The 25,151-nt window shown below is 42.5% G+C and overlaps 1 protein-coding gene across 1 annotated transcript in view; it reads right to left on the minus strand.

Moving 5' to 3' along the window:
- ATP11C (ATPase phospholipid transporting 11C (ATP11C blood group)) overlaps nt 1–16,266 on the minus strand; it is a 105,355-nt gene extending 89,089 nt beyond the window's left edge. The window contains exons 1-3 of the mRNA XM_081115044.1: nt 15,484–16,266; nt 13,137–13,217; nt 7,376–7,483 (exon numbers count right to left, since the gene is read on the minus strand). Of these exons, the coding sequence (XP_080971170.1) occupies nt 7,376–7,483; nt 13,137–13,217; nt 15,484–15,597 (303 nt within the window). The 5' untranslated portion in view covers nt 15,598–16,266. The remainder of the gene's footprint in view (nt 1–7,375; nt 7,484–13,136; nt 13,218–15,483) is intronic.
- Between the last annotated feature and the right edge of the window lie 8,885 nt (nt 16,267–25,151).

A 25,151-nucleotide genomic window follows, 5' to 3' on the forward strand; every position in this document is an offset into this window, starting at 1 on the left:
GCAACAGCATCAATAATTGAACTAATTTGTAAATAGCATTTTATTTGTTAGATCTATCCTTCTTCAATTACATAAACTTATGTAGCTTACATAAAACCACAGTTGATGCTTAAATAAACAAAAATAATAAATAAATGAAACCCTAAAGCATGTTAGAAGGAGGAAACATTCAAAGGGTTGAAGGTGATTCTCAGGCACTGAAAAATAAAAACCACAAATAGAGAATTTCTTCTACAACATTTCGGGTTTGCTTAGATATTAACTATCACGGTCCCTGTATCTGAAGTGCAAGTTGAGGCTTGGCGAGATGGATATGGGCCAGATCTCAAAGGTCCTAGCAGGCTAGGCTAGTGGGTTAGGGCTCACCTTTAAGGCAAAGGGAAACTGGGAAAAGACATTTAAAGAAAGAGAACAACATGGTCCAGTTAGACAATCAACTCTGGAGTTCTGGTAACATTTAGCAAGTTCAAAGCCAGAAGAGAGCATCACTATCCCTCAACATAAATATTAGAAAACCTTCAAAATCATAATTTTTTTAGTTCATCAGAGAGCTGAGGTTGCAAAGCAACCAAGTGAACTGAATTTCAAAGTATGAAAAGTCCCTCTGAGGAGAGACAACTCTTTCACATTTGTCAAAGCACAGGATGAAGAGATGGCCAACAAAACTTGCATAAGAAGAAAACAACTGGATTTTAAACCAATTCTAAAAGGCTTGGTAGGAGCTAATACATTAGAATCTCTGCAAGCCTGATAGAAAAGAAGAGATCTACAGGCATCTGTTTGGTACTCATGAGAAAGCAAGAGGGTGGGAGACCTAAAAGAGACCTTCCTCACTGGTACAGGCATACAGGTTGTGATTAACCGTATGTCAGAATCGTGGACCCTTTTCTCATTTGAGGTAAAAGCCATCTGTGTCTAGGAGAAAGGAAAGAAACCCTCCTTGGCATATATCAGAAAAATGTCACCATTGCTAGAGGATATAGAAGCAAAAGCCATCTGCTGTTGGGGATGGGATAGAAAACTCACTATACCGAGGACTTAGCATTGATAAAAGGCAAAGTTCAGCTTCCATGGGAGGTGGGGTGGGAGTATTGAGAAAGTTCCACCCTGAGGTAAAGGTACAACAGGCCTGCCTATCACTGAGAGTAGAGCATGAGATACAAGAAATCATTCTGTTCCAAACAGAAGCCTTGTAATGAATAACAAGAAACAGCAATCTACCACTGGGGGAGGAGAAAGGACAGACAGAGAAGCATCCACTGTATCTCAGGGATGTAGCACCTGCAGAGGGTGGAACAGGAGTACTGAGAAAAACACTTTGGAGTCCTAGGCCCCCCACAAAGCACGAGGCAATGGCAATCCAGCACTCCAGGAATTTGAAGTCCAGTGGTGTACTGAAATACCAATAGCTACAAACAAAAACCAAAGCCAGCCCAACTCCTGACTAGATTGACGCAACTCCCAACACTATGGGCTGACAGAAGAAGCCTGCTCTGTTCAGAATATAAATACTGTCGCCGAAACCGGTTTGGCTCAGTGGATAGAGCGTCGGCCTGCAGACTGAAAGGTCCCAGGTTCGATTCCGGTCAAGGGCATGTACCTGGGTTGCGGGTATATCCCCAGTAGGAGATGTGCAGGAGGCAGCTGATCAATGTTTCTAACTCTCTATCGCTCTCCCTTCCTCTCTGTAAAAAATCAATAAAATATATTAAAAAAAAAGAATATAAATACTGTCTACCTAGGACTTTAGCATTTTTTATATACAATGTCCAAAATTCAATTTTAAAAAATGAGACACAAAATACAAGACAAAAATGACCTATCATGAAGAGATAAAAGAATCAACAGGGCCAGCTCCAGAAATGTTCGGATTTTGAAATTATGAAACAGGGATGTAAAAATAGCTATGATTAAGACTTTAAAGTACCTAGTGGAAAAGGTAGACAACATATATGTACAGATGAAGAACTTGGATAGACAGATGGAAACTACAAAAAAAAAAAATACAGCAAACGGGGAAATTAGAAATGAAAAACATGATACTATAAAGATGTCCTTTATGGGGGGGATGGGGGTTAATGTGGGGATAAGGACACATATGTAATAACTTAACCAATAAAAAATTTAAAAAAGATGTCCTTTAATGGGCTTATCAATAGACTAGATACAACAAAGGAAATAATCAGTAAATCTAAAGAAACTCTTCCAATATTTCTAATGCCAAAATCCATATTCTTTCCCTTACAATATTATTTTAATATATTTTGTTGATTTTTTACAGAGAAGAAGGGTGAGGGATAGAGAGTTAGAAACATCAATGAGAGAGAAAGATCGATCAGCTGCCTCCTGCACACTCCCTACTAGGTATGTGCCTGCAACCAAGGTACATACCCTTGACCGGAATCGAACCCGGGACCCTTGAGTCTGCAGGCCAACGCTCTATCCACTGAGCCAAACCGGTTAGGGGTCCCTTACAATATTTTTTTTTTACATTTGAATTCTACAATTTCTGTTTCTGGGATCTCTATGTGCTATGTGATTTCATCCAGTCTCATGGCTTCATATGCCATCTACATGCTGATAAAATCAAAATTTCTATTTCCACTTAAAACATCTCTGAGCTCTAGTCTTGACAATTCCATCCAGATGTCTAACAGGTATCTCAACATTAACATGGCCAAAACGGAATTTTTAATTTCACTTCTTTCTGTCCCTAAACCTGCTCTTCTCCATTTTATTTAATAGCACCACCATTTTGTTCAATAGTATTATTTAATTCATCCAGTTGCTCAGGCCAAAACCAAGAAGGCTATCTTTATTCTTTTTTTATTTTTCTGTCTCACTCCCTACATCCAATATATCACTAGATCCTGATGTCCACTAGTTGTGGAAAAGTTTGTTAACATCCTTCTGCCTCAGTTTCATCACTTTTAAAGAGGAGATAATAATACCAAAAAAACACACATATCCTACCTCATAGGACTGTTGTGAATTAAGGATTAAATAAGTTAATATAAAGTAAAAGGGAATGCCTGGTATATTTATGTAATATATAAATGTTAACTACTATCTTTATTATCATTATCTCTACTACCATCACCCTAATATCAACTCTTACCATGTTTTGCAGTAGCCATCTAACGGGTTTCCCTGATTCCACTTTTGCCAATCTCCAGAGTTGTCTTTTTTTTTTAAAGATCAAGTCACTCCCTTATTTTAAAACCCTTCAAAGAATCCCCATTGCACTGCGGATATGGACCAAGTCACTCTCCTGCTCAACAATTAAACATTTAGACATGTTTGGTTTATAAACATCTCTTTACACATACAAATACTCCAGAAAAAGCTCAATCAAATAATCAAATAGCATTTCACACAACAGCATCAAATTATTTAATTAAGATTATACTGGGATGAAGTAAGCCTTAAGGTAATAAAGTCTAGTCAAGGAAAGATGGAATACGGGGGTCTTTCTAAGGGAATGGGGGTAATAGCAAAATCAGAAAGAGGAAATAGGAGAAAGAAAGATGAATGGGAGACTTTTACTACATGTCCTGTGAGCCACAGATTTAATTTTATGAAACATTTAGGATGCTTTGGTTCTTATGCTGAACAGTACTGCCGAGTTTCTACAAGTGGTTTAGAAAATTCAGATCCTAACTACTCTAGTTCATCCCAGGGTCATCCCCTCTGGGATGCAGAGAATGGAGGGGGAAAAAAGAGTAAAAGAAAGACATTCTATGTCAAACTCAGGTAACCCTCCTATGTGGTAACCTTTGTCCCATCATTACTATAAGATGTAAGACAATTTACCTATCACTAGGGATATGGAGAACTTATGTCCAGACATTCTAGGTATTTAATAAATGATTCATCAGTGATAACTTTTGATAGTCCTAAACCATTCAAAGCAGAATCTTTTGTGAAAAACATTTTTATTTTTTATTTTTCTATTTCAGTTTACTTTCAATATTATTTTATATTGGTTTCAGGTATATAACATAGTGGATAGACACTCATATACTTTACAAAGCATTCCCCCCTAAATTTCCAGTACCCACCTGGCACCATACATTTGTCACTGTTTTATTGACTATATTCCCTATGCTGTACTTTATATCCCCATGACTATTTTGTAACTACCAATTTGTACTTCTTAATCCCTTCACCTCTTTTACCCAGTCCCCCAATCAAACTTCCCTATGGTATCCACCAGTCTGCTCTCTGTGTCTATGAGTCTGTTTTAATATTGTCTATTCATATGGTTAGTTCTTTAGGTTCCATGTACAAGTGAAATCATATGGTATTTGTCTTTTACTGACTGACTTATTTCACTTAGCATAATACCTTCTAGGTCTATCCATGCTGTCGCAAATGTTAAGATTTTGTTCTCTTTATAGCTGAGGAATACTCCATTGTATATAAGTACCACCGTTTCTTTATCTACTCACTTATTAATGGACACTTGGATTGGTTCCATATCTTTACTAATATAAATAACACTGTAATGAACATAGGGGTCCATATATTCTTCTGAATTAGTGTTTTGGGTTTCTTCAGATATGTACCCAAAAGTGGAATTGTTGGGTCACAAGGCAGTTCCATTTTTAAGTTTTTTAATAACCTCCATACTGGTTTCTATAGTGGGTGCACCAACCTGCATTCCTACCAACAGTGCATAAGAGTTCCCTTTTCTCCACATTTTCGCCAACACTTGTTTGTTGATTTATTGTTGATGGCCATTCTGAAGGTGTGAGGTGGTATCTCATTGTGTGCCACAACTTTTTTATACACTCATCAATGGGCATGTGGGTTGCATCCATATCTTGTTAAAACAGGATCTTGAAGAGTTATTTGTACATGTGTGTTCATAATAGTATTATTCTCATAACCAAGAGGTAGAAGCAACCCCAAATGTCCGTCAACAGAGGAACTAATAAACTGTGCTATATGCATACAATCAGATATTATGTAGCCTTAAGAAGGAGAAAATCATGTCATATGCTACCACATGGATGAAGCTTGAAGACATTATGCTTAAGTGAAATAAGCCAGTCACAAGAGGACAAATATTGTATGATCCCACTTATAGGAAGTATCTCCCTAAAGTAGTCAATCATAAAAACAGAAAATAGGTGTTTACCAAAGGATGGAGGAAGGAGGAATTAGTGTTTAGTAGTTACAGAGTTTTAGTGTTACAGGATGAAAAGGTTTTAGAGATTTGTTTCTCTACAATGTGAATGTACTTAATACTATTGAACCGTACACTTAAAATGGTTACAATGGTAAATTTGATGTGTTCTTTATTGTAATAACAAAATTTAAATTTAAAAAATAACACCTTGAAACTAGGATAAAATATTTGTAAAAAGCACATCTGATAAAGGCCTGCTATCCAAAATATACAAAAATTGTTAAAACTCACCAATAAGAAAATGAACAATCTGATTTAAAAATGGACAAAACACCTAAAAACTTACCTCACCAAAGACGATATTAAGATGACAAGTAAGTATATGAAAAGATGTTCAACAACATATGTCATTAGAGAATTGAAAATTAAAACAAAAGTAAGATTCCACTACACACCTTTTAGAATTGTCAAAATCCACAAGACTGACAACAAATGCTGATGTGGAGAAACAGGAATTCTCATTCACTGCTAATGAGAATGCAAAATGGAATAGCCACTTTCAAGATAGTTTGGCAGTTTCTTATAAGATTAAACAAGCTCTTAATATACAATCCAGTAGTCACACTTGATATTTACCCAAATGAACTAAAATCTTATGTACACAAAAACCTGCACATAGATGTTTATAGCAGCTTTATTCATAATTGCCAAAACTTGGAAGCAAACAAGATGTCCTTTAGTAAGTGAATAGATAAATAAACTACTACATATAGACAATGAAGTATTATTTAGCACTAAAGAAAAATGAACTCTCAAGCCATGAAAAGACATGAAGGAAACATAAATGCGTATTACTAAGTGAAAGAAGCCAATATGAAAAGGCTACATACTGTATGATTCTAACTATATGAAATTATGGTAAAGGCAAAACTATGGAGACAGTAAAAAGATTAGTGGTGGTTCCAGGTTGAAGGAAGGGAGGGAGAGATGAATAGGCAGAGCACAGAGGATGTTCAGGACAGTTTAACAATTCAGTATGATAATATAATGGTGGATACATGTATTTATACATTTGTTCAGGTACATAGAATGTAAAACACCAAGAGCGAACCCTAATAATGTAAACTATAAGCTTTGGATAATAATGATATGTCAATGTAGTTTCATTGATCATAACAAATGTACCAATCTCGTGGGGGATATTGGTAACAAGGGAGGCTGTACCTGTGGGGAAACAGGGTATACGTGAACTCTGTAGTTTCTGCTCAGTTTTGCTGTGAACCTAAGACTGCTCTAAAAAGTAAAGTTAATTATTAATTAAAATAAAATCTGTTGGCAACAAAATATCTTATATATTGCTGGTAGAATGTAAAATGGTAAAAACTGCTGTGGAAAACAGTTTGTAATTCATGAAAAATTTAAACATAGAATTAATGTATCACCTAGCAATTCTACTCCTACGTATATACCCAAAAGAATTGAAAACAGGTGTTCAAACAAAATCTTGTACATGAACTGTTTGTAACAACAATACTCATAATAGCCAAAAGATGGGAAAAAAAACTAACTTCCATCAATTAATTAATGAATAAACAAACTGGTATAATCATAAAATAAAATGTTATTCAGCTATAAAAACTAATAAAGTATTAATACATACTACAACATGAATGAACCTCGGGAATATTACATTAAGAGAAGTCAGACACAAAAGGCCACACAGTGTATGATTCCTTTCATATGAAATATCTAGAATAGGTAAATTCATAGAAATAGAAAGATTAGTGGTTGCCAGAGACTGGGGGAGAGAGGAATGAAGCATGATTGTTTAATGGCTTATGGGGGTTTCCTTTTGGGGTGATGAAAATGTTCTGGAATTAGACAGGGTCAATGGTTGCACAACACTGTGAATGCACTAAATGCCACTGAATCAATTGTCCATTTAAAAATGGTGTGCAGCCCTGGCCAGTGTGACTGAGCTGGCTGGAGTGTTGTCCCATGCACTGAAGGGCCGTGGTTCAGTTCCTGGTCAGAGTACATACCTAGGTTGCACGGTCAGACTCCAGTTGGGGTGAGTGCAGGAGGAAACCAGTGGATGTTTCTCTCTCTCTCTCTCTAAAACCAATGAAACCTTGTCCTTGGGTAAGAATTTTTAAAAAGTATATTTTTTATCATAATAAAGAAGCATAAAGAAAAAAGGTGTATTTTTTACCATAATAAAGAATAAACAAAAATTAATACCTTGATCTTTTCACTCTCTTTTCTAACTCGCTTTGCATTTTCAATAATGTAAACATTTCTCTTGTTGACTTCATTGTCAGCTCTGTGTCTCAGCCAATCCTCATATCCCTAGAAGGATAAAAAAACAACAAAACTATACAATCAAGCTCATATAATGAATTAAATTTCTATAACCCCCTCCATGAGTTACCAGCATAAATTTATACTTACAGTATTATATATATATACTAGAGGCGCGGTGCACAAAAATTTGTGCACTCGGGGAGGAGGGGGGGTCCCTCAGCCTGGCCTGTGCCCTCTCGCAGTCTGGGACCCCTCGGGAGATAATGACCTGCTGGCTTAGGCCTGCTCCTGGGTGGCAGAGGGCAGGCCCAATCCCTAGGTGCAGCCCCTGGTCGGGCTCAGAGCAGGGCCGATTGGGGAGTTGGGGCGCCGTCCCTGTCATGCACAGAGCAGGGCAGATCGGGAGGTTGCAATGCCACCCTCAGTCACGCTCAGGGTAGGGCCAATTGGGGGGTTGGGGCACCGTCCCCTGTCACACTCAAGGCAGGGTCGATGGGGAGGTTTCGGTGCCACCCCGTCACGCACAGAGCAGGGCCAATCAGGGGGTTGGGGAGCTACCCCCTGTCACTCACAGAGCAGGGCCCATCAGGGAGGTTGGGGCTCCGTACCCTGTCACGCACAGAGCAGGGTCGATCAGAGGGTTGGGGAGCTCCCCCCTGTCACGCACAGAGCAGGGTCGATCAGGGGGTTGGGGAGCTCCCCCCTGTCACTCACAGAGTAGGGCCTATAGGGGAGTTGGGGCACCGCCCCCTGTCACACACAGAGCAGGGCAGATCAGGGGGTTGGGGCGCTGCCCTCTATCACCCACAGAGCAGGGCTGATCAGGGGGTTGGGACGCCACCACTCTCACACTCAGGGCAGGGCCGATGGGGAGGTTATGGCTCTACCCTTTCACACACAGAGCAGGGCCTATCAGGGGGTTGGGGCACCGCACCCTGTCACACACAGAGCCGCAGGGCGATCAGAGGTTGGGGAGCTCCCCTGTATCAGGCACACAGCAGGGCAGATCGGGAGGTTGCAATGCCACCCTCAGTCACGCTCAGGGTAGGGCCAATTGGGGGGTTGGGGCACCGTCCCCTGTCACACTCAAGGCAGGGTCGATGGGGAGGTTTCGGTGCCACCCCGTCACGCACAGAGCAGGGCCAATCAGGGGGTTGGGGAGCTACCCCCTGTCACTCACAGAGCAGGGCCCATCAGGGAGGTTGGGGCTCCGTACCCTGTCACGCACAGAGCAGGGTCGATCAGAGGGTTGGGGAGCTCCCCCCTGTCACGCACAGAGCAGGGTCGATCAGGGGGTTGGGGAGCTACCCCCTGTCACTCACAGAGTAGGGCCTATAGGGGAGTTGGGGCACCGCCCCCTGTCACAAACAGAGCAGGGCAGATCAGGGGGTTGGGGCGCCGCCCTCTATCACCCACAGAGCAGGGCTGATCAGGGGGTTGGGACGCCACCACTCTCACACTCAGGGCAGGGCCGATGGGGAGGTTATGGCTCTACCCTTTCACACACAGAGCAGGGCCTATCAGGGGGTTGGGGCACCGCACCCTGTCACACACAGAGCCGCAGGGCGATCAGAGGTTGGGGAGCTCCCCTGTATCAGGCACAGAGCAGGGCTGATCAGGAGGTTGGGGCGCCTTCCCCTGTCACGAACAGAGCAGGGCAGATAGGGAGGTTGTGGCCCCGCCCCCTGTCACACACAGAGCCGCAGGGCGATCAGGGGGTTTGGGCGCTGCCCCCTGTCACGCTGATCCTGGTGCCGGGAGGCCTCTCAGCTCCGCTGATCCCGGTGCTGGGAGGCATATTACCCTTTTACTATATAGGATAGAGGCCTGGTGCATGGTTGGGGGCCGGCTGGTTTGTCCTGAAGGGTGTCCCGGATCAGGGTGGGGGTCCCCACTGGGGTGCCTGGCCAGCCTGAGTGAGGGGCTGATGGCTGTTTGCAGCTGGTCACACACCCTTCAGGGTGGGGGTCCCCACTGGGGTGCCTGGCCAGCCTGGATGAGGGGATGATGGCTGTTTGCAGCTGGTCACACACCCCTCAGGTTGGGGGTCCCCACTGGGTTGCCTGGCCAGTCTGGGTGAGAGGTTGAGGGCTGTTTTTAGGCTGGGGCTGACTGAAGCTCCCAACCGCTCCTTTTTTTCTTTTCTTTCTTTTTTTTTTTTTTATTCTGGGCCAGCTTTAGCTTTGAGGCTTGGTTCCAGCTCTTAGGCCTCCTCTGCTTAAAGCAGGTTTCTGGCCTTTGTTTACCTTCTGTATTTGAAACAATGTTGCGATCCTGCTGGCTGAAGCCCGGCGACTAAAGCAGGTTTCTGGGGTTTTGTTTAGCTTCTATATTTGTAACATAGTTGCTTAGAGTTGCAGCTCAGAGGCCTGCAGCGGCAGGCGGGGAACGTTGGAGTCCTCCATCACTGAAGCAAGCAAGCCTCATGTTAGTTTCAAGCTGCCTGGCTGCCGGCCGCCATCTTGGCTGGCAGTTAATTTGCATATTGCCCTGATTAGCCAATGGGAAGGGTAGCGGTCGTACGCTAATTACCATGTTTCTCTTTTATTACATAGGAGATATATATATCTATATATCTATATATGCCTAAGCGATTGTTTGACTGGAAGCTATGATGCACACTGACCACCAGGGGGCAGACACTCAATGCACAGGCATGGAAACATGGAACAGACTGATGAATCTCAGAAGGAAGGGGGGAGGGAGTAGGGTGGGAAGAAATTAACCAAAGATCTTATATGATTTGAGGAAGGTTGAAGAGCTTTTTATATATTTACTAGAGGCCCAGTACACAGATCTATGCACCGGTGGGGTCCCTGGGCCTGGCCTGCAGGGATCAGGCCAAAACCAGCTCTCTGACCTCCCCTGTGAGGGGTCATGGATTGCGAGAGGGCTCAGGCCAGGCTGAGGGACCCCACCGGTGCATGAATCCATGCACCATACCTCTAGTTTCAAAATATATTGCTAAAGAGACATTACATTTTTATAGAAAAACTAAGATACACTTTCAAAATATCCCTTAGGTAAATAGCTTTATTGTATTAAAAGGTTCTATCATTCAACATTTAAGTATTAATGAAAACACAAGCATTATAGCCTTAATATTCTTGAACTGAAGGACTATGATCTGTTCTTTTTAATTCTACTCTTATTCAAGTTAATATTGATCTTTCTACTTTTGAATTTGAAAAAAAAATTTCTGGGTATTATTTTCTTACAGACTTAACCACTTAAATATATTCTTCTGTAGTAGACCATTGGAGTGATCATCTCTGAGGAAACTGAAATCCTCCCAGGGACAGAATAGAAAAGGCAAGCTAGGGTTATTTTGGCAGAATCTATAATAAGTTTTAGAGATCAATAGTTAAACTTCTACACTGACTTGGTGGTAAAAGAAAATATAAATTGGTGTTCATCTTTTAGAATTAGAAGTAATCAGGGAAAGGTCTAATGGCCCATTTTTCTTTGGGCTTTTTGTCTGGAATATATTTAAGGCAAAAGAAACAAGGCGAGAGGATGTTCATTTGTTTGAGTACAACCTCCTCTCCTGTTTTTTACAATACTTTCCTTTTTTTCTTTATAATTATATCTGTACCTTTTCAAATATAACTGTTTGAAAAATACCTTGACTGCTTCCCCCTTTTTTTTCTCAGTTGCTATATTCATTCTAATTCTGTCTCTCTTTATGACTATGTTAGGCTATCATTTCAGTGAGGAGAGAAAGGTCCTAATATGAACTAGTATTGGAAATAAAATGAATCAGTAAGAGCTTTTGAAACAATACAGGATATTTTGGGAAGCAGCAATTATAGGATGTTAAAGAAAATAATCCTAACAGCTTAAGGGAAAGAACATTTCAAAAGTCTTGATTTAGTAACCAAGAACTTGATAAAATATTCTTGTAGTTCCTGTTAGGCAAGATAGAAGACCAGATAACCCCAGGAGGAAACATAACCTTGTTCCCAATACTGTTAAGCAGACTTTTAATTTGGAAGTTCTTTTGAGACACTGTTAAAAGAACTTGATAAGTACTATGTAAAAGTATGTTTGTAATTAGCCTGGTTTTGTGGTTAATTAAGTGATAAAAATTGCTAACCTATCCCTGTTCCTCCACTTTCTGTCCATTTTCAATTTCATCCGGAATGCTCAAAATACTTCAAAGACATTGTAACTGTGCAGAAACTTCATTTCTTTAGTATAATCTTTTCTCTTTTCTTTCCTTTTGATTCAAACTGGCCTTGCCCAGAACCCTGACTCACCTGCTTCCTTCTCCCTTGCATGTCTACTTCCTGAATCATTAAGCCCTCAGGACAATGAGGTTCAAATAATCTTAGGAACAAAGCCTCTGGTCTGTTGACCACAGAAACAGAGTTTTGATCAGGTCAAAGTAGAGATAATATCTAATCTTCAGTTATGTTTCAGCTCCAGGCCCAGTAAAGCAGCAAAACCAGATGCACTGATCAACCACCCCCTACTCTAGTGCTGACCAATCAGTACAGACCACGACCCTAACTCCCTTAGTCACCATAATTAATGATTTTCCCCCCTATACAACCATTCCCTGGAAGCCATTGGGGAGTTAGGTCTCTGAGTATTACCTCACCTATGACTTCAGGCCTGGGTCACCATCTAAAAATAAATTCTTATTTTCTTTGCTGCAAACTCCTGTTAATGTCTTACTGGGCTTTGATGCACACAGGCAAATGGACCCATTTAGTCCAGTGACAACATCATAGAAACACTACATCTACCCTGGAATGACCACCTCCAGATTTCTTTCATATGACAGAAATATATTTAAGATATTGTTTTTGAGAAGTTTCTGTTATTGGAGGTGAATAACTTTTATGATACATACTAGTGTAAGTTCTCAGTTCAAATATTTTTTTGTTTCTTTCATAGCATTTCTTGACATTTTAAAATTATGTCTTTGTGGTTTTGTTATTGTTTGTGTCCCTACTATAATGTCAACTCTATGACTACAGAGACTGTGTCTGATTAGTATATTACAACACTAACTTCCTTTGTCTTGATTAATGATTTTGTCCCTATAAAAAACTGATCCTCTGGAAGCCATTGGGGAGCCAGGTCTTTGAGCATTAGCTCATCTATGATTCCCCCTGGCAGGCCACTTACTAAAAATAAACCCTTACTTTTTTTGGCTGCAAGCTCCTGTTCCTGTTTTATTGGGCTTTGACACATACAGGCAAACGGACTCCTTTAGCCCCTTTAGTCCAGTATCAACATTAGCATTACAAACCATGGCAGCTGTCAGCTTTGACAAGACAATAAAAGTCTCCTCCACCTACCACCCTCTTCAGCACCATCAGGAAAGACAACAAAATTAAAGTATTTATGCTCTTGTGTTATCTACCATAGGCAAACAAGCAAAAAAGTCCACTAGATTGGAAATGTTTCAAATAGACATACCACAATGAAAAAAATTAATGCACGTTAACATTTTGCCTCCCACTTCCTGCCTTGGATAATATTCTCACACAAAAATATTGAGAAAGAAAGGAGCATGAATATTAACGATGTATTTTATAATCATTTTAAGAGATTTTCAATAAGAACCAAATATAAATTAAACCCCTCACAGTGTCCACTCTATATAAATATGAAAGAGAATCCTTGACAATGAAATTCGAACTAGACAGAAATAAAATGCAGACATAAATGTAAATAATAAATTTACCTGCTTGATGGCTGTAACAGTTATAACAAAGAAAAGTGGAAGTCCACTGGTAACTGGGCTAGTTGGTGTATCTACTGTGACCTAGGTAAAGAAATTAAATTGAAAGTAAAATAAAAATAGTCAATAACTTATATGCAGTCTGTACATGCTGAAAAAATTTCAGAAAGAATGCAGACAAAACTTATTCTGGTAGCAGGGTGAATGTTAACTTTCATTAAAACAAAAGCAATCCACACAGCAGTTAGTTTAAAAAAATACTTCTAAATCAGGTTTAGTTTTCATCACAGGTTGAATTAACCCCTTTATTGAAATACATCCATTCATTTACCATCTATTTGTTGAGCACCATTCTGTCAGTCCCTGAACTATTATCAGCCAGGCTCTAGAGATGCTGCTTTACACAGATGGAGAAAAGTCCCTGACCACATACAGCTGGCAGCTTACAGGGAAAACCAGGTATTAAAAAAATACCTGCAGACCTAAAGAGTAAACAGAAGTTAACTAGATGAAAGAAGGGTGCTTTCCAGGAACAGTAAACAGTGTATACAAAGCCTCTATGGTAGGAGGGAGTGTTATACAGGTAATGAAATAAAGGGATCCAGTAACAAAAGCATGTGGTGTGAGACAGGGCTGGAGAGGGAGACAGGCCAGACCAAGCAGGGGCCTCTATGCTAGAATTAATTCTTTATCCCACAAACAGTGGGAAATAATTGAAGCTTTTAACCAGGGAGAGTTCACATAAAGAGAACAACATTTTGAAAAGATTTTCACTGCATTGTGGGAAATAAAATGGAAGGGAACAAGAATGGAGGCAGGGATTCCATTTAGGAAGCTACTGTTCTAATCCAGATAAAAGATCATGGCTTGGATGAGGGGAGTAGCAGCAGCAATGGAAAGATGTTCCAGAGATATTTAGAAGGCAAAAATGGCATGACTAATAAGGAATTTCTTGTAAGGGGTAATTAAAGATGTCTTCCAAGTATTTGGTTAACATGGCTGGTTGATGTTGTCATTCACTGAAATAGGACACATTGAAAGAGAATGAGAACTAGATTTGAGTGACAGAGGACCATGAGTTCCATATGCCCTCACAATTCATTGACTCTCATCTCTAACCCCCACACAGACCTGCCCCTGCCACACACACTGTGTTGCAGACGCAGGCTTTTACGTGGCTCTGTGCCTTCACACAGACTGATACCAGTCTCTAATCCTTCAAGGCTCAGTTCAGATATCACCTACTCTTTGAAGCCTTTTCAAGCTCCTCTTGGTAGAAAAAAAAAATCTTAACTTCTACCATATCCCCATAACATTTTGTTAATGCTACTGTTATGACTTTTACTATATTAAATTAAGTGAATACATGACTAATTTTGGCTATACATAAATTCCTTCAGGATAGAAAAGCTGTATCTTCATTGCACCTGCTAAAATCTTTGTTGTCTGGCACATAAGAGGTGCTTGCTATATGTTCACTAAATTGAACTGAGATGCGCTGTAAGCCAAGTGGAATGATTCATGTTCATAATCCTCTATGTAGTTTATTTTATGCTAGTCTGTAAGACATCTTACCATGGATGTAGGGGAGCCTCTTTTAAAGTGCCCCATCATTCAAAATTGAAATTGACTCTTTCCCATATCATAAACCAGATTGGTTTTAAGTAGCAGGGCCAAATTAAATTACAGTACCATTTACTTAAAAACTTAAAGTGGATAAACGGAAGCACTTAATACCAATAAGGCATTTCAGCAATTTCATCGAAATGTTTCTGCTTTGTTTTAGAAAAATAAAGTGAGGGAGAAAAGTACCTTTAATGTAGTAAAATTTTCAGTGGTTGATTTTGGCAAGGGAAAGATTTTAATAACTTACAGACTTAAAATGGAAGGTGCAATTTAAAATGTCTAAATACTAGGCTTTCACCCTTAAAGTAAATGAATGAAGAGCATAACTAATAATCAGGAAGATAAGTGATACACTTTCCATTAAGCTGAAATTAGTGTTTAATAAAGTAAACTATTAACCTAAACTATTTCCAATTTTGATATATACCAATGTGTTTAATGGTATATAATACATGTGCTTCAAGTGAGAACAAAAATATGAAATCCATAAAAGTTTTTAAAAAAATAACAGCTGCAACAAGTTTTCCAGTGAAAGTGCTACTTTAGAAATATAAAAAATAATATAAACCTTAATATGTAATATCGGTACTTTTAAAAGTATTATTATAATAAGCCCTGAAACATCTTTTTAATCACAGGTCATTTTAAGATTAGAAGTAGAGTGAAATTTTTTTTGAAGTAATTAAGTTTCTAAAAGTGGAGTGGCAGTTTATGGAGCTCTTACCTGTACAAGGAAAATTATGAGAAAATAAAAATTTGCAATTCTTCTAAACTGTTCAAACAGATTCTTTGGGAGAAAATTCCAAAGTGTATACTGTAAAGAAGAAAGAAAAAACATATGATCAAAAAGCAAACTAAAAATCTTAGCAATGACTCATATGGGTCCAAGTTATCACTACACTTTGAAAACATGTTAAAACCCAATGCATGGCCAGTGTGGCTCACTGTTTGAGCATCCGCCCATGATCTAAGAGGTCACCAATTTGACTGCTGGTCAGGGCACATGTCCAGGCTGTGGGCTTGATCCCCAGTAGGGGGCGTGCAGGAGGCAGTCAATTAACGTTTCTATCTATCCCTCTCCCTTCTTCTCTCTAAAATCAATAAAAACATATTTTAAAAAAACACACCCAAACCTCATACATACGAATAAGCATATACTTAGAGATATAGTAAATAAACACTTTTGAGTAATAAAGTTTCACACTGACTATTACAATTGGGCCATCTAGTCCCAGACCTCTGCCTTCCCTGTCTTAATTTAAATTAGGTTCCTTGTTATGTGCTCTCATATCATCCAACACTTCCTTGATAACACTTGTTGCAGTGAATAATATATGCATGCACTTTTATTAAAATTTCTCCTTTAATAGGCAATGACACAAAGTAGACACTCAATAAATTAGTTGGATGAATGAATGAACAAATTAATTCCTCCGGCTCAGCTAACCTCTGGAGTCTTGATCACAATCACAGATATAACTCTGTCCCAACCAGTACCTCCCAGATCCATGACACCTGAGGAGTACACATAACCCTGGGTCACAGAGAACTTTCACTATAATCAACAACATACCACCCTGGGCTTTTGTAATTGGTAATATATAAAGGTTTTAATGCTAAACTGTACATGGGCAGGAGGAGGGACCTCTTGGGCCAACTGTCAAATCACATAGACTTTCTCACTGATACCTTAAGCACAAGAACTGAGTCAGTTAAAAATCACCAGAGGAAGTTGAATTTTCTAGATACTTGAATAAAAAAGACCAGGAACCAGTAAGAAAAAAAAAGTCTCTTAAGCTAAATATCTAAATTTATACTAATGTGAGAAAATATCCATTAAATTAAGTGAGGTGGATGAAAAGCCAAAGTAACAGAACATGGGAATTTACTACTAACCCCTCTTTAAAAGGCATATGGGTTCAATTTCCCAAAGGAATATCAAGAAAATGAAGATGAATGGAGGGAAACATATTCAGTGATGCAGCTCCATTATAGCCAACAAACAACCTACAAAGTTCTTCCCCCAAGTTTTAGAAGTGCCTCAAGGAAGTCCATTCAAAATTAAGTGCATAATTGTGTGTGCATGGACATCAGTTGGGAGAAGAGAGTCCACATTTTCATCGGATACCCAAGGCAGCTTGTGACCAAAAATAAAAGGGATCAAAACCATTGATCAACTTTTTTGTGTGTAATTAAAGTTTATTTGAGCACAAAATACTTTCTCTGTCTATAAAATTTGTTTCCTGGCCTGGGGGGGGGGGGGAGATCTCTCTGGACAACTAAAGCCAGCATAGCTCTGTGGATATATACATGAGTGGCTAAAGCCACTTCACCAAAGTGTCTCTCTCTCATTATGTTTTCTTCAGGGAGATGAAGAAGGCATCTGGGAAGATTTTGAGTGGGCCAGGCAATTAGGCTATACCTTGAGGAAGCCCACCATTTCCATGGATATATCTATTGCAGGTATCCACTGAGGCTAAGAATCACATGATTTCACTCATATGTAGGATATAAAACTGAAAATCATGGACACAAACAACAGTGTGGGGGTTGCCACAGGGAAGGGGGTGGGGGTGAAAGGGGCCTAATATATGGTGACAGAAGATGATTTGCCTTTGGGTGGTGGGTACACAGTGCAATATACAGATCTTTTGACGTAGAAATCTACACCTGAAACCTAGGTGACCCTATTAACCCATGTCACCCCAATAAATTTAATTTAAAAATCAAAACCAACAAACAAAACACTTATCCAGTCATTTTGAAGCTGATGTAGTCCGAATCAGCACTTAACTGTTTCAACAATAGGTTAACAGCTGAATTTTTGGCTTGCTGACATTTTGTTCCCTAACTAAAGGTTTTTTAATTGAACAAACATTAGGAACTGTGAGAGTCCTCTGATGGGTCTTGACACATAAAAGGAAACATTTTTGTTCCTAGGGTGACACGGTTCTTTTACCCTTTTCTGCCTTCCTAAAGAACAGGTTCCTTGAGAAACTCAGGCTATTCCCTTTATAGGAAACTACTACTATATGCCCCCTTCTTTCCTATTTCAGTTCATGAGCTATTATGGGCTATAACTACACAGATGGAATTAGAGGATATTATGCTAACTATGTATGGTGCTAGGTGGATACTGAAAATATCAGGGGGAACACTTTGAAAAGTATATGATTGTCTAACCACTATGCTGTATACCTGAAACTAATACAAAATAATATTGAATGTAAAGTAGAATTTTAAAAATTGTAAAAAGTACAGCAGAGGGAAAGTCAATTATATATATACTAGGGGCCCAGTGCACAAATTCGTGCGCCTTGAAAGGAACTGTGGGCTGTGAGGCACAGGGGCACAGGGGCAGGTCTCGGCCCATCCTCTGCGCTCCTGCCCATTTCCTCCCACCACAGCCCTGCTCCCACCACTGCTGCTCATACCCGCTGATGGTGCTGAGCGATTGGGACCGGCGCCAAGCACCGGCAGTGGGTGCAAGTGGCGGCTCTGGTGCCACCAGCAGGTGTGAGCTGGGCCATCACCGGCAGTGGGTGTGAGTGGTGGCTGCCGGCCCCGATCTCCCTTCAGGAGCAGGGGGAGGTGGAGAAGTCCTGAGGGGCAATCGGGGCCAGCAGCCACCAGTCACACCCACTGATGGCACCAAGCAATCCGGGCCGGCACTGGGCGCCAGCAGTGGGTGTGAGCGGCTGCTCCAGTGCCAGCAGCGGGTGCAAGCGAGACCAGCGCTGGCAGCAGATGCGAGCGCCAGGTGGGACTGCAGCTTGCAGGAGCAAAGAATTTTCAGTAACCACCAGAGGCTCACCCCAATGATAGCGACCAGCATCCCGCCTTGGTCGAGCACCCCCACTCACCTACTCCACCATCCCGCCACGGCCGACGCATGCCATGTTCCGCACACATCTCCTGATGGTCAGCACATGTCATAGTGACCGGTTGTTCGGTTGTTCCGCTGTTCAGTCTATTTGCATATTAGCCTTTTATTATATAGGATATATATATATATATATAGAGAGAGAGAGAGAGTAGCCTGGTGCATGAAATTCGTGCACTGGGGTGGGGTGGGGCCCTCAGTCTGCCCTTCACCGTCTCCAATCTGAGACCCCTCAGGGAATGTCCAACTACCTGTTTGTGCCCAAACTTTTAACAGATAACAGCTCCATTGTTTTTTCTTTCTTATGCTTAAAACCATTGGAATTAGTAGGTATTCAAAGTGTGTATACATTTTGGGGGGACACCCTGTATATCTCTAGTCAGCGGTGAAAGAAACCAACAGCAGATTTGGAACCCCCAGACTGGGAAACTCGCTCACTCCTCACGTCTCCCCACTTCACTTAACACCTTCGTGGGCAGCAAGAGAATCAACGTTTTCTCTCATTAATTCGGAAAAGCACGTCCTGTCACCCGCTGCCCGGCAGGAGTGAGCTAGGCCCCAAGCAAGCGAGGCTCAGTCAGGGCAGCCTTCGCTCATGGGTGCTGGCACCCAAAGTGCACATTCCTCCTCTACAGTCGCCCTGACTATCCCACTGTTTCACTGAGAGGACGGAATTCCTCTCCGCCTCTGGGTTCTTGATCTTGAATGTTGACTGAAGGCACCTCAGTGAGGGCCGCCCGCGCCCACCAGGTGTGTCTGTCTGCATCTGCTCCTGCCTCACCTCCTGCATTAACCTCCCAGAGGTGATCTCGTAGCTGCACTGGCCTCCGTGGGAACAGGGCATCACCACTCCGCCCTCTCACTGTCATCTCACAGGCACCCACCCTCAGCACCCAGAACACCCAGACACTCTCCAAAGGACGTGAGCGCATCAGAGGGGATGTGTGCACATCCTGTGGGGGTGTTAGGCATGCTGGGTTGATGGAAGTGCGGTGGAGAGGCGGGGGGAACTTGTGCACGCCTTGGTTTGCAACTGTTGCAGGCGTGGGAGGGTGACAGTGTGCTGGGGGATGTTCACATGCCGGGGGTGGGGGGGGTATTTGCACACCGGAGGCCTCTGGCTTTGCAGATCCGCAAACCCCCGTGGTGCGGCCAGGAGGACATCAGTCTGGCCAGCCACGGTGGCTGTCCCTGCGATCTTGCACCTTCTGGACCAGGAGGCGGATCTTGCGCAGCCACTCCTGGGCGCTGATGGCCTGCAGGCACTACTTCAGTTCAGCCTGCAGGCTCCGCTTGGCGCACTCACAGCTGTCACCACCGCCATGTGGGGCGTACAGGCCGCCCTCCACCGGGCTGCCTCCCCTGTCCAGAGGCTCTCTGTGCTGCTCACCTGCCCAGAGTGACTAGGGCTGGGTGGAAGCCAGGCGTCCTGCCCTGCCCAACCCTGGTCGATCTGCCGCTGTGCGAGCTGCCGCCCCGCCGGGAAGGGTCACAGATCCAGGTCCCAGGACCGCGGACAGCCTCAAGCGCTGCCCCCTGCCTGCCAGGACATGGATCCGGGTCCCAGACCGCGGACAGCCTCAAGCACTGCCCCCTGCCCAGCAGGGTCACAGATCCGGGTCCGAGACCGCGGACAGCCTCAAGCACTGCCCCCCGCCCAGCAGGGTCACAGATCCGGGTCCTGGACCGCGGACAGCCTTGCCCACTGCCCCCCACCTTCAGTATGCAAATTAGCTGCCATCTTGTTGCTTCAGGGTGGGGGTCACCACTGGGGTGCCTGGCCAGCCTGGATGAGGGGATGATGGCTGTTTGCAGCTGGTCACACCCCCTTCAGGGTGGGGGTCCCCACTGGGGTGCCTGGCCAGTCTGGGTGAGGGGCTGAGGGCCGTTTTCTGACTGGCGGGTGACTGAAGCTCCCAACCTCTCCTTTTTTTCTTTTTTTTTCTTTTTATTCTGGGATTTATTTACCTTCTATGGCTGTCACTGGAGCTGAGAGCCAGCTTTAGCTCTGAGGCTCAGCTCCAGCTCTGAGACCTCGGCTGCTGAAAGCAGGTACTGGGTTTGTTTGGGTTCTATAATTGAAACACTGTTGCGGTCCTGCTGGCTGAAGCCCAGCTGGCTGAAAGCAAGTTTCTGGAGCTTGTTTAGCTTCTATAATTGCAACATTGTTTCTTAGACTGCAGCTCAGAGGCCGGCACCAGCAGGCGGGGAACCGTGGCTTCCTCTATCACTGGAGCAAGCAAGCCTCCTGTTCGCTTCAGCTGCCTGGCCGCCATCTTGGTTGGCAGTTAATTTGCATATCCTGCTGATTAGCCAATGGGAAGGGTGTCGGGGTTATGGTCAATTTGCATGTTTCTCTCTCTCTCTCTCTCTCTCTCTCTCTCTCTCTCTCTCTATATATATATATATATATATATATACACATATATATATATTTATATATTCCTAATATGCAAACAGACTGAACGGCGGAACAACCGAACAGCGCTATGATGTGCACTGACCAGCAGGGGGCACGCGCAGAACATGGCGAGTGTTGGCAACAGGCAGCAGAGCGCAGAACATGGTGGGCGTTGGCCATGGTGGGATAGTAGAGCAGGTGAGCGGGGGTGCCAGACCAAGGCGGGGGGGGGGCGGTTGCTGCTTCTGGTGTTACTGAAAATTCTTTGCTCCCGTGCACTGTGGTCCTGCCCAGCGCTCGCACCTGCTGCTGGCACTGGAGCCGCCACTCACACCCGCTGCCGACGCCCAGTGCCAGCCCCGATCACTCGGCACCATAAGTAGGTACAAGTGGCGGCTGCTGGCCCCGATCACTCCTGAGGGCTTCTCCACCTCCCCCTGTTCCTGAGGGTCGATTGGGGCCAGCAGCCTCCTCTCACACCCACTGCTGGTGCAAGCCCCACTTGCACCCACTGCCGGTGCCAGAGATGGTGCCCGCACCTGCTGCCAGACCCAATCACTCGGTACCATCAGCAGGTACAAGCAATGCTGGCACCATCAGCGTGTGGGAGTAGCGGTGGTGGGAGCAGGGCTATCAGCAGAGAGGGGATCAGGGGCCGCGGCGGGAGGGGCCGGGGAGGATGGGCCAAGACCCACCCCTATGCCCACTGCAGCCTCGTGGCCCACAGTTCCTTTCAAGGTGCATGAATTTGTGCACTGGACCCCTAGTATTTTAATAACTATGTATGGTTACAGGTGGGTACTAAACTTATTGGGGTGATCACTTAGTAATCTATATGAATGTCTAATCACTATGATGTACACCTGAAACTAATATAATATTGTATGCAAACTGTACTTGAAAAAATAAAAATATTAAAAAAATAAACTCAAAATTCCAAACAAACAAAAAAGGTCAGAGAGCATATCATAGCCCCTTAACACAGGTATCTAACAAGAAATCTTGATTAAAACTTGTGTGTTGGTCATTTAACTCTTTTGCTCTAACTCAAAAGCAAAATTAAACTTCTCATCTCTTTATTATAATACAAATGTCATACAGCATACCTTATTTTAAGGAAGATCAAGAAAAGCCTACTTTTTAGAAAAATCTGATTTAAATTTAAATTTAATTAAAGCCATATATAACAAGTTATTCAAATTGACTTGTTTACCTAAATAGCAGTCTCAGACTTAATTACTAAAACCAATTACAATGTTAATTCACAGGAAGAAAATGTTTGTAGCATTTCTTTCATTAACAATGAGAATAAAGTTTTTTTGGGGGCCATAAGTAAGTTCTTACTCAAAGAAGTGGATCTTAACATGCAATTATAAAATTGAATAGCAACACCGACATAGAATATGTTTAAAAATGGGTTCTACAGAAAACTGCCAGGTTTGCAAGTATATACAATGTACTTCACAATTACTCTGTAGTGAATATAATTGGTACATAAATGTGGCCTCTAAAGATGCAATTATGGGGGGAGGTGTTAAGATGGTGGCAGAGTAGATGGATCTTTCTAGCACCTAATTCCAGAACCAAACTGGAATTAAAACTAAACTGGGGAGTTTCACCCTGAATTACCACCTGAAGGCTGGCAGAAAGGGCAGGGTCATGAAAGGGGCTAGCCCAGCTCCTAGGAGTGTTGGCCCAAGGTTGAGGAGGGTTTCCCTAGAAAGAAGAGAGGTCAGGACCCCAGGCAGGGCATCCCAGAGCCACGTCTGTCAGGGAGCAGAGACACCCAGAGACAAAGCAACTTTTTTTTAAGGGCTGCTACACAGGATTTTCTTTCCCAGTCACTCACCCTAGGTTTCACAGAGGAAAAGCAATACAGACTGGAGTAGCCTGAGGAGAGACAGGGGTGGAAGGAGTTGGGGAGAGTCGCTGGGGAGTTGCTGTCGAGATACGTGTGCTGGGTCATCCCCCCACCATATAGGAGCAACCATTTTTCCAAAGAGGCAGAAGTCTGTGAAAAGGCAAGTACCCTGGCCACCTTGGGATACAGTTTGCCCCACCCTAAGCAATCCCACTCACTCCACCCTCTAAAATCCAGCACACCCCATCCTGCATCTCAACAGGAGGCAGCAGTCTCAGGGAGCGCTTTGGAGTGGGGTCATCTCCCCCGCCCGCCCCCCCCTCGCCAGTCTATTATCAGGAACGTGGTTGGCACTTCCCTGTCACCAAAGAGCTGGTAGAAACTCCTGGCTTCTGGCAGACCCACCAGACTGCCTAAGAGGGGTTCCACCCTGCCGAGGTCAGGGAAATATTTCAGAAGAGACTCAGTGGACTGGCTCTGGGACAGGCAACACACCCACCATCTTCCCTTAATTCTGAATTTTTGCTGACCGGCCTCAGGGCCCCATGGTGCTAAAAAAGCCAGTCTACAAGCTCAGCTGGGCCCTTCCCATGGGCAGCAAAGCCCAGTAGAGGCAGCCACAAGATGTGGATTGCTTGAAGTTTTGAAGAAGTTCCCGAGAGCCAAACATGGCCAGCTTCTGACATTGGTTAACACAAAAGTATCTCCTGGGAGGCCTGAAATCAGTATGCAAAACAGCCTCACAACATAAAAGCAGAATCCAACGGGAAAACCTAGTAATCACTAAAATCTGCTGAGGCGAACTTCACTCCCCCAGTTATTCTTTTTTTCATTTTTATTGCTTTGGTATTATTATTAATATTATTGTTACTATTGTTCTCTGTTCTCTTTTATTTCTTTCATATCTCTTGTCTCCTTTTCTTACTGTTATTTTCTTGTGCTATCTTTCCTTTTTTTCATTTTTTCACACTCTTTTTTTTAGCGTTTCCTTTGCATATTCTTTATTATTATTTTTTCTTTCCATTCTTTCCTTTCAGAATCTTTTCTCTTCTAGCATTCTTTTTATTTTATTATTGCTGTTCTTTCACTTTCTTTTATTATTCTTGTCTTTTCTCTTTCCTAATTCTCTTTTCTTTTATGGTTGTTTTTGCTATTATTGTTGGATCCTTTTCTATGTTTTTCTTTGATTTCCTCTTTCGCTTGTCTTGTTCCATTAGCACCTGTACAACAACTCATATGACGTGGTTGGGGCTGAGCCTCACAGTTAGCCACCTTGAGGGGAGAACACACCTATGAATGATACAACAATAATCAAGACCCAGTTCTAACAGGAAAGCCCAAACAACACACAAAAGGGTCACTCCTGGAGCAGACAGCTCAGGAGTTTAAGGAGATTGCACCACTGGGTCTTATAGGAGTATTATAATAAAAGGCAAATATTAAAGACAAAGAGAGAATCTTAAGGGCAGAAAGAGAGAGATGGTCAGTTACCTACAAGGGAGCTTCCATAAGGCTGTCAGCTGATTTCTCAACAGAAACACTAAAGGCCAGAAAGAAATGGCATGAAATATTCCAAGTAATGAAAAGCAAGGATCTGAAACCAAGAGTACTCTATACATCAAGACTATTATTCAAAATTTAAGATTAAAGGCCATACATGGACACAAGACAATAGTGAGATGAAGGCCTGGAGTGGGCTGGGGGCCGGGTTAAGGGGGATGGGGAGGAAATGCGGGGCATCTGTAATTCTGTCAACAAAAATAAATTTTAAAAATGATACAATTATGTGAAAAATTGTGCATCAGCCCCTCAGACATTTACCAGTTAATTTAATTTGAAACCAAAAATCTTATAAACTTTCCTAATTCAAAAGAGGGGCAGTTGAAGTGAACTGAATCACAGCTTGAGAATCTGTTATTTCAATTTTAGCAAAGGAAGGCTTTAGACCAGCGGTTCTCAACCTGTGGGTCGCGACCCCTTTGGGGGTCGAACGACCCTTTCACAGGGGTCGCCTAAGACCATCAGAAAACACATACATAATTACATATTGTTTTTGTGATTAATCACTATGCTTTAATTATGTTCAATTTGTAACAATAAAATTGGGGGTCACCACAACATGAGGCAACTATTAAAGGGTCATGGCATTAGGAGGGTTGAGAACCACTGCTTTAGACCATTACTTGTTTTTACTTAAAGTCCAAAAATTTTTCTGATTTAGCATTAAAAATGCTGATGGTGTAGCTA

Source organism: Myotis nattereri (assembly GCF_964212035.1).
Source record: "Myotis nattereri genome assembly, chromosome: X".
NCBI classification, from domain to species: Eukaryota; Metazoa; Chordata; class Mammalia; order Chiroptera; family Vespertilionidae; genus Myotis; species Myotis nattereri.